The sequence below is a fragment of the Gymnodraco acuticeps genome, unplaced genomic scaffold, assembly GCF_902827175.1.
Source record: "Gymnodraco acuticeps unplaced genomic scaffold, fGymAcu1.1, whole genome shotgun sequence".
Taxonomy (NCBI): Eukaryota; Metazoa; Chordata; class Actinopteri; order Perciformes; family Bathydraconidae; genus Gymnodraco; species Gymnodraco acuticeps.
Window position 1 is genome coordinate 6108257 of NW_022990238.1, and position 12653 is coordinate 6120909.

Here is a 12653-nt window from a genome sequence, read left to right on the forward strand (position 1 = left end):
TTTTCATAATGATTTTAAGAAAACAAAAGTAGAAGACCCATAAAACAGGTAAGTATGTTGTATCAATTTGGCAACATCAATGTTTCTTCAAAACATTGGATTACATTTGATATTGGGTCAACAAAGGATTTCGTGGTGGTTGTAATGAATATTTTTTATTTTAGTATTAATAGCTTTTCTTACTATTATTATAATTATTCTTATAATTATAATAATACTTTTAATTTAGTAATCATCTGTATTAATATTGTTCTTGTTCTTATTATTGTTGTTATTATTACTAATATAATGATGACGATTAGTAGTATTAGTAGTATTATTTATACAACTGTTATTATAAAAAACATCAAAAAAAGTGAGCTACCTGAAAGAAAGAAAAAATATGTAAAGCAACTTTATAGCTCTTCAAGTGACGAACCAGAGACCTCATGAAGAGCATTTAATGACAATAATGGCTATATTTGGTGGAGCTATAATGTAAAGGCTTTCTGTTATAGTAACAACAATAGCAACAAAAGTACTATCATTAGAAATGTTGCTTATTTTATTGTTTATGTTTATCGTACTATTTTCTTTAAGGATTTACATACATTTGTAACACAAGTCAAGAGTGTTAGTTTTTGGTATAATTACACAACAACTTGATGGATTTGCTAATTGTTTTATTTGCTTTTGAGACAAAAACAGTTTTAAACAAATGCTCAGCATGTGATGGTCTCGCGTCGCAGCTCTAATGGTACTGTCTTCCCAGGGAGGACACCACCACGGCCAGGAACTTCTGGAAAGCTGCCTGCACCTCACCAGTGAACTCTTTACCCAGCTGAGCAGCAACCACGATGGTCAGGCAGTCGGCCAGGAGCTGCAACACAGCAAGCATCAGGACAAAATCAGCCACATGAAAGGTTGGTAATCTCTGAATATGAATAATTAAATGAGTTCCACAACGGTACCTTGAAGTTGTCGGGGTCCACGTGCAGTTTCTCGGAGTGCAGCACGCTCAGTTCGGTGTAGGTGTTCTCTATGTCGTCCAAGTTCTTCACAGCCCGGTCCAGACCGTGCATGATGGTTGTTCCGTGTTTGGAAACCATGGGATTTCCCTTGATCGCAGCGGCGTTGTAGAGGTTTCCAAAGCCGCTAAAATACCTCTGAGTCCAGGGGTAGACGACCAGACACCTGAGGAAACACGTGAACACGTTCAAATCAAACGGTTATATTAGAAAAAATGTAGTTTAATCCAATGTGTCTGAAAGAAAACATGTCTCTGCTACATTATTTTAAAATGCAAAACTACAAAGACCCACCTGGCAAGAGCTGCAGGGCCCACCACATCATACTCAATCCTGGAGAAGATGTCCTTAATGGTGTCGCGCTCGAAGTCTGTCCATTCAACCATTTTGTCGCTTCCAGTTTGCAGGTCAGCAGATACTGAGTTCTCTGGCATCAGATGCAACCTTTTAAAGCCCTCCTGCTCCCATCCCACAACCAGCGAGTGAGTGGGTGGTGGGCCGGGCAAGTTCTATCTCATGGATTTTCTACAGTGATAAGAGAATTCGGCGAATTTGCTCCACCTACATTATCTCTGAGAGGAAGGAAATAGTTAAAGTAATAATTGTAATACAGCAACAGTAGATATCTTGAACGTATCAGTCACAGCATCAGCACCCTGGACAGAGATCTATAATTAATTATACAAAGACCAACTATACCGAGTAATGCTATAAATTATCATTTTAAATGATGTTTTCAACTTTCTTTGTATTACTTTTAATTTCCCTTCACCAGAATAGGTACAGAGACATTATCCAGTTTAAGGTAACAGCCCTAGAAGTGTCTGGTTCCCTTCATACATGTTGGTATAGCCTATGAATTCAGTGCCTTTCTCAATCTCAAATCAGAAGATGGATTGAAACCAGTCAGGTAGTATCTCCAGGCTATACACTAACACAAAGGCTGATGTTTAAACAAAATGTTTTTGTCACTTTGGGGTTTAGTGTTGACATCTTGAACATTTCCAAAGTCACCATGAGAAGAATTGTCTGGTTTATCTCATGGGGGCTGCAACCCAACACGCCTTGTGCAGCATATCTTAGAGGAAGATCTGGGTGTTTCTATGCTCTGTTACGAGCATAAAAACCCCTCACTGCTTGGGCTGATCACCGCATTCAGCAACACACGTTCAACTGGCAAGATGACCACTCTCACTGCTAAAGACAAGCAAACAGTCAAGGCCTTCTGGGCTAAAGTGTCTGGAAAGTCCGAGGACATCGGCGCCGATGCTGTAGCCAGGTAATGTGACCGAACTGACTGCTGCAACCTGCTCCAACAATTATAAATGCATTTATGATGGCTCTCACTAACATTTGTTTTGGTTTGACCCAGGATGCTGGTGGTGTACCCACAGACCAAGATTTACTTCTCCCACTGGCCGGACCAGAGCCCCAACTCTCCTGCTGCCAGGAAGCACGGAATAACTGTGATGATGGGAGTTGGAGACGCTGTGACCAAAATGGATGACCTGAAAGAAGGTCTCAAGGAACTCAGTCAGCTGCATGCCTTCACTCTGCGTGTGGACCCTGGTAACTTCAAGGTGCAGAGCCAGAGTGATTCAAAGATAATACCTTGAAATGTACAGGAAGTGTTTCTCAAACTTGGGCCGTTGAGAGGTTTCCAGACAGACAACAGATCCATCTGTTACAACCATGCACAACATGTCCTTATGTTTGATGGGTATATGTAACATCTGTGTCATTTTCTTCTTTCACAGATTCTCTCCCACAACATCCTTGTGGTCATGGCCGTCATGTTCCCCACCGACTTCACCCCTGAGGTTCATGTGTCTCTGGACAAGTTCCTGGCTGCTGTGTCTCTGGCCCTGTCTGAAAAGTACCGATAAGCAGCAGAAGAAGAAGAAGAAGGAGACTGCAGCATGAGATGACATTGTGTTGCATTGTGATTAATAAATGCATTCATGCTAAAAGAAAAGAAACTGTTGTATTCTGGTTTGTGTGTTATGATCATGTCAAATGTCAGAGTTAATCACAACTACAGCACAAAGCAGACTTTATAGTCAACCAGAAGAAACTCAACAGGAAACCACTTTGACCTTATTGTTATGTATTAGGCAGAAAGTCCAAACGTCCTCTTTTGTATGCATTGTGAAATGTCTTTTGGTTTGGACAAAGCAAGGCATTTTAAGACGTCACCCTTTTAGGTGAGATTATATACATTTAACAATTAATGGATTGATTTGCAAAACAATGTGCAGGATCGTCAATGATGAAATCAATTGTAAAAATTGTAAAAAACTAATAGGGTCACTGGGATCAGTTCAAACATTTTCATAATGATTTTAAGAAAACAAAAGTAGAAGACCCATAAAACAGGTAAGTATCTTGTATCAATTTGGCAACATCAATGTTTCTTCAAAACATTGGATTACATTTGATATTGGGTCAACAAAGGATTTCGTGGTGGTTGTAATGAATATTTTTTATTTTAGTATTAACAGCTTTTCTTACTATTATTATAATTATTCTTATAATTATAATAATACTTTTAATTTTGTAATCATCTGTATTAATATTGTTCTTGTTCTTATTATTGTTGTTATTATTACTAATATAATGATGACGATTAGTAGTATTAGTAGTATTATTTATACAACTGTTATTATAAAAAACATCAAAAAAAGTGAGCTACCTGAAAGAAAGAAAAAATATGTAAAGCAACTTTATAGCTCTTCAAGTGACGAACCAGAGACCTCATGCAGAGCATTTAATGACAATAATGGCTATATTTGGTGGAGCTATAATGTAAAGGCTTTCTGTAATAGTAACAACAATAGCAACAAAAGTACTATCATTAGAAATGTTGCTTATTTTATTGTTTATGTTTATCGTACTATTTTCTTTAAGGATTTACATACATTTGTAACACAAGTCAAGAGTGTTAGTTTTTGGTATAATTACACAACAACTTGATGGATTTGCTAATTGTTTTATTTGCTTTTGAGACAAAAACAGTTTTAAACAAATGCTCAGCATGTGATGGTCTCGCGTCGCAGCTCTAATGGTACTGTCTTCCCAGGGAGGACACCACCACGGCCAGGAACTTCTGGAAAGCTGCCTGCACCTCACCAGTGAACTCTTTACCCAGCTGAGCAGCAACCACGATGGTCAGGCAGTCGGCCAGGAGCTGCAACACAGCAATATCAGGAACAAATCAGCCACATGAAAGGTTGGTAATCTCTGAATATGAATAATTAAATGAGTTCCACAACGGTACCTTGAAGTTGTCGGGGTCCACGTGCAGTTTCTCGGAGTGCAGCACGCTCAGTTCGGTGTAGGTGTTCTCTATGTCGTCCAAGTTCTTCACAGCCCGGTCCAGACTGTGCATGATGGTTGTTCCGTGTTTGGAAACCATGGGATTTCCCTTGATCGCAGCGGCGTTGTAGAGGTTTCCAAAGCCGCCTAAAATACCTCTGAGTCCAGGGGTAGACGACCAGACACCTGAGGAAACACATGAACACGTTCAAATCAAACGGTTACATTAGAAAAAATGTAGTTTAATCCAATGTGTCTGAAAGAAAACATGTCTCTGCTACATTATTTTAAAATGCAAAACTACAAAGACCCACCTGGCAAGAGCTGCAGGGCCCACCACATCATACTCAATCCTGGAGAAGATGTCCTTAATGGTGTCGCGCTCGAAGTCTGTCCATTCAACCATTTTGTCGCTTCCAGTTTGCAGGTCAGCAGATACTGAGTTCTCTGGCATCAGATGCAACCTTTTAAAGCCCTCCTGCTCCCATCCCACAACCAGCGAGTGGGTGGGTGGTGGGCCGGGCAAGTTCTATCTCATGGATTTTCTACAGTGATAAGAGAATTCGGCGAATTTGCTCCACCTACATTATCTCTGAGAGGAAGGAAATAGTTAAAGTAATAATTGTAATACAGCAACAGTAGATATCTTGAACGTATCAGTCACAGCATCAGCACCCTGGACAGAGATCTATAATTAATTATACAAAGACCAACTATACTGAGTAATGCTATAAATTATCATTTTAAATGATGTTTTCAACTTTCTTTGTATTACTTTTAATTTCCCTTCACCAGAATAGGTACAGAGACATTATCCAGTTTAACGTAACAGCCCTAGAAGTGTCTGGTTCCCTTCATACATGTTGGTATAGCCTATGAATTCAGTGCCTTTCTCAATCTCAAATCAGAAGATGGATTGAAACCAGTCAGGTAGTATCTCCAGGCTATACACTAACACAAAGGCTGATGTTTAAACAAAATGTTTTTGTCACTTTGGGGTTTAGTGTTGACATCTTGAACATTTCCAAAGTCACCATGAGAAGAATTGTCTTGTTTGTCTCATGGGGGCTGCAACCCAACACGCCTTGTGCAGCATATCTTAGAGGAAGATCTGGGTGTTTCTATGCTCTGTTACGAGCATAAAAACCCCTCACTGCTTGGGCTGATCACCGCATTCAGCAACACACGTTCAACTGGCAAGATGACCACTCTCACTGCTAAAGACAAGCAAACAGTCAAGGCCTTCTGGGCTAAAGTGTCTGGAAAGTCCGAGGACATCGGCGCCGATGCTGTAGCCAGGTAATGTGACCGAACTGACTGCTGCAACCTGCTCCAACATTTATAAATGCATTTATGTTGGCTCTCACTAACATTTGTTTTGGTTTGACCCAGGATGCTGGTGGTGTACCCACAGACCAAGATTTACTTCTCCCACTGGCCGGACCAGAGCCCCAACTCTCCTGCTGCCAGGAAGCACGGAATAACTGTGATGATGGGAGTTGGAGACGCTGTGACCAAAATGGATGACCTGAAAGAAGGTCTCAAGGAACTCAGTCAGCTGCATGCCTTCACTCTGCGTGTGGACCCTGGTAACTTCAAGGTGCAGAGCCAGAGTGATTCAAAGATAATACCTTGAAATGTACAGGAAGTGTTTCTCAAACTTGGGCCGTTGAGAGGTTTCCAGACAGACAACAGATCCATCTGTTACAACCATGCACAACATGTCCTTATGTTTGATGGGTATATGTAACATCTGTGTCATTTTCTTCTTTCACAGATTCTCTCCCACAACATCCTTGTGGTCATGGCCGTCATGTTCCCCACCGACTTCACCCCTGATGTTCATGTGTCTCTGGACAAGTTCCTGGCTGCTGTGTCTCTGGCCCTGTCTGAGAAGTACCGATAAGCAGCAGGAGAAGAAGAAGAAGGAGACTGCAGCATGAGATGACATTGTGTTGCATCGTGATTAATAAATGCATTCATGCTAAAAGAAAAGAAACTGTTGTATTCTGGTTTGTGTGTTATGATCATGTCAAATGTCAGAGTTAATCACAACTACAGCACAAAGCAGACTTTATAGTCAACCAGAAGAAACTCAACAGGAAACCACTTTGACCTTATTGTTATTTATTAGGCAGAAAGTCCAAACGTCCTCTTTTGTATGCATTGTGAAATGTCTTTTGGTTTGGACAAAGCAAGGCATTTTAAGACGTCACCCTTTTAGGTGAGATTATATACATTTAACAATTAAAGATTGATTTGCAAAACAATGTGCAGGATCGTCAATGATGAAATCAATTGTAAAAATTGTAAAAAACTAATAGGGTCACTGGGATCAGTTCAAACATTTTCATAATGATTTTAAGAAAACAAAAGTAGAAGACCCATAAAACAGGTAAGTATGTTGTATCAATTTGGCAACATCAATGTTTCTTCAAAACATTGGATTACATTTGATATTGGGTCAACAAAGGATTTCGTGGTGGTTGTAATGAATATTTTTTATTTTAGTATTAACAGCTTTTCTTATTATTATTATAATTATTCTTATAATTATAATAATACTTTTAATTTTGTAATCATCTGTATTAATATTGTTCTTGTTATTGTTGTTATTATTACTAATATAATGATGACGATTAGTAGTATTAGTAGTATTATTTATACAACTGTTATTATAAAAAACATCAAAAAAAGTGAGCTACCTGAAAGAAAGAAAAAATATGTAAAGCAACTTTATAGCTCTTCAAGTGACGAACCAGAGACCTCATGAAGAGCATTTAATGACAATAATGGCTATATTTGGTGGAGCTATAATGTAAAGGCTTTCTGTTATAGTAACAACAATAGCAACAAAAGTACTATCATTAGAAATGTTGCTTATTTTATTGTTTATGTTTATCGTACTATTTTCTTTAAGGATTTACATACATTTGTAACACAAGTCAAGAGTGTTAGTTTTTGGTGTAATTACACAACAACTTGATGGATTTGCTAATTGTTTTATTTGCTTTTGAGACAAAAACAGTTTTAAACAAATGCTCAGCATGTGATGGTCTCGCGTCGCAGCTCTAATGGTACTGTCTTCCCAGGGAGGACACCACCACGGCCAGGAACTTCTGGAAAGCTGCCTGCACCTCACCAGTGAACTCTTTACCCAGCTGAGCAGCAACCACGATGGTCAGGCAGTCGGCCAGGAGCTGCAACACAGCAAATATCAGGACAAAATCAGCCACATGAAAGGTTGGTAATCTCTGAATATGAATAATTAAATGAGTTCCACAACGGTACCTTGAAGTTGTCGGGGTCCACGTGCAGTTTCTCGGAGTGCAGCACGCTCAGTTCGGTGTAGGTGTTCTCTATGTCGTCCAAGTTCTTCACAGCCCGGTCCAGACTGTGCATGATGGTTGTTCCGTGTTTGGAAACCATGGGATTTCCCTTGATCGCAGCGGCGTTGTAGAGGTTTCCAAAGCCGCCAAAATACCTCTGAGTCCAGGGGTAGACGACCAGACACCTGAGGAAACACGTGAACACGTTCAAATCAAACGGTTACATTAGAAAAAATGTAGTTTAATCCAATGTGTCTGAAAGAAAACATGTCTCTGCTACATTATTTTAAAATGCAAAACTACAAAGACCCACCTGGCAAGAGCTGCAGGGCCCACCACATCATACTCAATCCTGGAGAAGATGTCCTTAATGGTGTCGCGCTCGAAGTCTGTCCATTCAACCATTTTGTCGCTTCCAGTTTGCAGGTCAGCAGATACTGAGTTCTCTGGCATCAGATGCAACCTTTTAAAGCCCTCCTGCTCCCATCCCACAACCAGCGAGTGGGTGGGTGGTGGGCCGGGCAAGTTCTATCTCATGGATTTTCTACAGTGATAAGAGAATTCGGCGAATTTGCTCCACCTACATTATCTCTGAGAGGAAGGAAATAGTTAAAGTAATAATTGTAATACAGCAACAGTAGATATCTTGAACGTATCAGTCACAGCATCAGCACCCTGGACAGAGATCTATAATTAATTATACAAAGACCAACTATACTGAGTAATGCTATAAATTATCATTTTAAATGATGTTTTCAACTTTCTTTGTATTACTTTTAATTTCCCTTCACCAGAATAGGTACAGAGACATTATCCAGTTTAACGTAACAGCCCTAGAAGTGTCTGGTTCCCTTCATACATGTTGGTATAGCCTATGAATTCAGTGCCTTTCTCAATCTCAAATCAGAAGATGGATTGAAACCAGTCAGGTAGTATCTCCAGGCTATACACTAACACAAAGGCTGATGTTTAAACAAAATGTTTTTGTCACTTTGGGGTTTAGTGTTGACATCTTGAACATTTCCAAAGTCACCATGAGAAGAATTGTCTGGTTTGTCTCATGGGGGCTGCAACCCAACACGCCTTGTGCAGCATATCTTAGAGGAAGATCTGGGTGTTTCTATGCTCTGTTACGAGCATAAAAACCCCTCACTGCTTGGGCTGATCACCGCATTCAGCAACACACGTTCAACTGGCAAGATGACCACTCTCACTGCTAAAGACAAGCAAACAGTCAAGGCCTTCTGGGCTAAAGTGTCTGGAAAGTCCGAGGACATCGGCGCCGATGCTGTAGCCAGGTAATGTGACCGAACTGACTGCTGCAACCTGCTCCAACATTTATAAATGCATTTATGTTGGCTCTCACTAACATTTGTTTTGGTTTGACCCAGGATGCTGGTGGTGTACCCACAGACCAAGATTTACTTCTCCCACTGGCCGGACCAGAGCCCCAACTCTCCTGCTGCCAGGAAGCACGGAATAACTGTGATGATGGGAGTTGGAGACGCTGTGACCAAAATGGATGACCTGAAAGAAGGTCTCAAGGAACTCAGTCAGCTGCATGCCTTCACTCTGCGTGTGGACCCTGGTAACTTCAAGGTGCAGAGCCAGAGTGATTCAAAGATAATACCTTGAAATGTACAGGAAGTGTTTCTCAAACTTGGGCCGTTGAGAGGTTTCCAGACAGACAACAGATCCATCTGTTACAACCATGCACAACATGTCCTTATGTTTGATGGGTATATGTAACATCTGTGTCATTTTCTTCTTTCACAGATTCTCTCCCACAACATCCTTGTGGTCATGGCCGTCATGTTCCCCACCGACTTCACCCCTGAGGTTCATGTGTCTCTGGACAAGTTCCTGGCTGCTGTGTCTCTGGCCCTGTCTGAGAAGTACCGATAAGCAGCAGGAGAAGAAGAAGAAGGAGACTGCAGCATGAGATGACATTGTGTTGCATCGTGATTAATAAATGCATTCATGCTAAAAGAAAAGAAACTGTTGTATTCTGGTTTGTGTGTTATGATCATGTCAAATGTCAGAGTTAATCACAACTACAGCACAAAGCAGACTTTATAGTCAACCAGAAGAAACTCAACAGGAAACCACTTTGACCTTATTGTTATTTATTAGGCAGAAAGTCCAAACGTCCTCTTTTGTATGCATTGTGAAATGTCTTTTGGTTTGGACAAAGCAAGGCATTTTAAGACGTCACCCTTTTAGGTGAGATTATATATATTTAACAATTAATGGATTGATTTGCAAAACAATGTGCAGGATCGTCAATGATGAAATCAATTGTAAAAATTGTAAAAAACTAATAGGGTCACTGGGATCAGTTCAAACATTTTCATAATGATTTTAAGAAAACAAAAGTAGAAGACCCATAAAACAGGTAAGTATGTTGTATCAATTTGGCAACATCAATGTTTCTTCAAAACATTGGATTACATTTGATATTGGGTCAACAAAGGATTTCGTGGTGGTTGTAATGAATATTTTTTATTTTAGTATTAACAGCTTTTCTTATTATTATTATAATTATTCTTATAATTATAATAATACTTTTAATTTTGTAATCATCTGTATTAATATTGTTCTTGTTATTGTTGTTATTATTACTAATATAATGATGACGATTAGTAGTATTAGTAGTATTATTTATACAACTGTTATTATAAAAAACATCAAAAAAAGTGAGCTACCTGAAAGAAAGAAAAAATATGTAAAGCAACTTTATAGCTCTTCAAGTGACGAACCAGAGACCTCATGAAGAGCATTTAATGACAATAATGGCTATATTTGGTGGAGCTATAATGTAAAGGCTTTCTGTTATAGTAACAACAATAGCAACAAAAGTACTATCATTAGAAATGTTGCTTATTTTATTGTTTATGTTTATCGTACTATTTTCTTTAAGGATTTACATACATTTGTAACACAAGTCAAGAGTGTTAGTTTTTGGTGTAATTACACAACAACTTGATGGATTTGCTAATTGTTTATTTGCTTTTGAGACAAAAACAGTTTTAAACAAATGCTCAGCATGTGATGGTCTCGCGTCGCAGCTCTAATGGTACTGTCTTCCCAGGGAGGACACCACCACGGCCAGGAACTTCTGGAAAGCTGCCTGCACCTCACCAGTGAACTCTTTACCCAGCTGAGCAGCAACCACGATGGTCAGGCAGTCGGCCAGGAGCTGCAACACAGCAAATATCAGGACAAAATCAGCCACATGAAAGGTTGGTAATCTCTGAATATGAATAATTAAATGAGTTCCACAACGGTACCTTGAAGTTGTCGGGGTCCACGTGCAGTTTCTCGGAGTGCAGCACGCTCAGTTCGGTGTAGGTGTTCTCTATGTCGTCCAAGTTCTTCACAGCCCGGTCCAGACTGTGCATGATGGTTGTTCCGTGTTTGGAAACCATGGGATTTCCCTTGATCGCAGCGGCGTTGTAGAGGTTTCCAAAGCCGCCAAAATACCTCTGAGTCCAGGGGTAGACGACCAGACACCTGAGGAAACACGTGAACACGTTCAAATCAAACGGTTACATTAGAAAAAATGTAGTTTAATCCAATGTGTCTGAAAGAAAACATGTCTCTGCTACATTATTTTAAAATGCAAAACTACAAAGACCCACCTGGCAAGAGCTGCAGGGCCCACCACATCATACTCAATCCTGGAGAAGATGTCCTTAATGGTGTCGCGCTCGAAGTCTGTCCATTCAACCATTTTGTCGCTTCCAGTTTGCAGGTCAGCAGATACTGAGTTCTCTGGCATCAGATGCAACCTTTTAAAGCCCTCCTGCTCCCATCCCACAACCAGCGAGTGGGTGGGTGGTGGGCCGGGCAAGTTCTATCTCATGGATTTTCTACAGTGATAAGAGAATTCGGCGAATTTGCTCCACCTACATTATCTCTGAGAGGAAGGAAATAGTTAAAGTAATAATTGTAATACAGCAACAGTAGATATCTTGAACGTATCAGTCACAGCATCAGCACCCTGGACAGAGATCTATAATTAATTATACAAAGACCAACTATACTGAGTAATGCTATAAATTATCATTTTAAATGATGTTTTCAACTTTCTTTGTATTACTTTTAATTTCCCTTCACCAGAATAGGTACAGAGACATTATCCAGTTTAAGGTAACAGCCCTAGAAGTGTCTGGTTCCCTTCATACATGTTGGTATAGCCTATGAATTCAGTGCCTTTCTCAATCTCAAATCAGAAGATGGATTGAAACCAGTCAGGTAGTATCTCCAGGCTATACACTAACACAAAGGCTGATGTTTAAACAAAATGTTTTTGTCACTTTGGGGTTTAGTGTTGACATCTTGAACATTTCCAAAGTCACCATGAGAAGAATTGTCTGGTTTGTCTCATGGGGGCTGCAACCCAACACGCCTTGTGCAGCATATCTTAGAGGAAGATCTGGGTGTTTCTATGCTCTGTTACGAGCATAAAAACCCTCACTGCTTGGGCTGATCACCGCATTCAGCAACACACGTTCAACTGGCAAGATGACCACTCTCACTGCTAAAGACAAGCAAACAGTCAAGGCCTTCTGGGCTAAAGTGTCTGGAAAGTCCGAGGACATCGGCGCCGATGCTGTAGCCAGGTAATGTGACCGAACTGACTGCTGCAACCTGCTCCAACATTTATAAATGCATTTATGTTGGCTCTCACTAACATTTGTTTTGGTTTGACCCAGGATGCTGGTGGTGTACCCACAGACCAAGATTTACTTCTCCCACTGGCCGGACCAGAGCCCCAAATCTCCTGCTGCGCAGGAAGCACGGAATAACTGTGATGATGGGAGTTGGAGACGCTGTGACCAAAATGGATGACCTGAAGAAGGTCTCAAGGAACTCAGTCAGCTGCATGCCTTCACTCTGCGTGTGGACCCTGGTAACTTCAAGGTGCAGAGCCAGAGTGATTCAAAGATAATACCTTGAAATGTACAGGAAGTGTTTCTCAAACTTGGGCCGTTGAGAG

The 12653-nt window shown here is 40.3% G+C and overlaps 7 protein-coding genes and 1 pseudogene across 7 annotated transcripts; 4 read left to right on the forward strand and 4 right to left on the reverse strand.

Annotated features, from left to right (window-relative positions):
* Positions 1-645: 645 nt before the first annotated feature.
* On the reverse strand, positions 646-1447 carry LOC117548870 (hemoglobin subunit beta-2-like). The gene is made up of 3 exons (XM_034220414.1): positions 1302-1447; positions 951-1173; positions 646-859 (listed from the first exon to the last, which is right to left on the reverse strand). The coding sequence occupies exons 1-3, from the start codon at positions 1439-1441 to the stop codon at positions 731-733; spliced, it is 492 nt and encodes a 163-aa protein (XP_034076305.1). The 5' UTR covers positions 1442-1447; the 3' UTR covers positions 646-730.
* Positions 1448-2147: 700 nt separating this feature from the next.
* LOC117548546 (hemoglobin subunit alpha-2-like) lies at positions 2148-2982 on the forward strand. The gene is made up of 3 exons (XM_034219910.1): positions 2148-2286; positions 2380-2587; positions 2765-2982. Exons 1-3 carry the CDS (start codon positions 2189-2191, stop codon positions 2891-2893), a joined length of 435 nt encoding a protein of 144 aa, XP_034075801.1. The 5' UTR covers positions 2148-2188; the 3' UTR covers positions 2894-2982.
* A 998-nt stretch (positions 2983-3980) lies between these two features.
* LOC117548570 (hemoglobin subunit beta-2-like) lies at positions 3981-4743 on the reverse strand. Its single transcript, XM_034219938.1, is given in 4 exon segments — positions 3981-4194; positions 4285-4470; positions 4472-4508; positions 4637-4743. Coding segments are annotated over 4 exon segments (444 nt in total). The 5' UTR covers positions 4729-4743; the 3' UTR covers positions 3981-4065.
* A 738-nt stretch (positions 4744-5481) lies between these two features.
* On the forward strand, positions 5482-6317 carry LOC117548558 (hemoglobin subunit alpha-2-like). Its single transcript, XM_034219926.1, has 3 exons — positions 5482-5621; positions 5715-5922; positions 6100-6317. Exons 1-3 carry the CDS (start codon positions 5524-5526, stop codon positions 6226-6228), a joined length of 435 nt encoding a protein of 144 aa, XP_034075817.1. The 5' UTR covers positions 5482-5523; the 3' UTR covers positions 6229-6317.
* A 991-nt stretch (positions 6318-7308) lies between these two features.
* LOC117548564 (hemoglobin subunit beta-2-like) lies at positions 7309-8112 on the reverse strand. Its single transcript, XM_034219933.1, has 3 exons — positions 7965-8112; positions 7614-7836; positions 7309-7522 (listed from the first exon to the last, which is right to left on the reverse strand). Exons 1-3 carry the CDS (start codon positions 8102-8104, stop codon positions 7394-7396), a joined length of 492 nt encoding a protein of 163 aa, XP_034075824.1. The 5' UTR covers positions 8105-8112; the 3' UTR covers positions 7309-7393.
* Positions 8113-8811: 699 nt separating this feature from the next.
* LOC117548556 (hemoglobin subunit alpha-2-like) lies at positions 8812-9645 on the forward strand. The gene is made up of 3 exons (XM_034219925.1): positions 8812-8949; positions 9043-9250; positions 9428-9645. Exons 1-3 carry the CDS (start codon positions 8852-8854, stop codon positions 9554-9556), a joined length of 435 nt encoding a protein of 144 aa, XP_034075816.1. The 5' UTR covers positions 8812-8851; the 3' UTR covers positions 9557-9645.
* A 992-nt stretch (positions 9646-10637) lies between these two features.
* On the reverse strand, positions 10638-11440 carry LOC117548566 (hemoglobin subunit beta-2-like). Its single transcript, XM_034219935.1, has 3 exons — positions 11293-11440; positions 10942-11164; positions 10638-10850 (listed from the first exon to the last, which is right to left on the reverse strand). Exons 1-3 carry the CDS (start codon positions 11430-11432, stop codon positions 10722-10724), a joined length of 492 nt encoding a protein of 163 aa, XP_034075826.1. The 5' UTR covers positions 11433-11440; the 3' UTR covers positions 10638-10721.
* A 721-nt stretch (positions 11441-12161) lies between these two features.
* On the forward strand, positions 12162-12637 carry LOC117548573 (annotated as a pseudogene).
* The last annotated feature ends 16 nt before the right edge of the window (positions 12638-12653 follow it).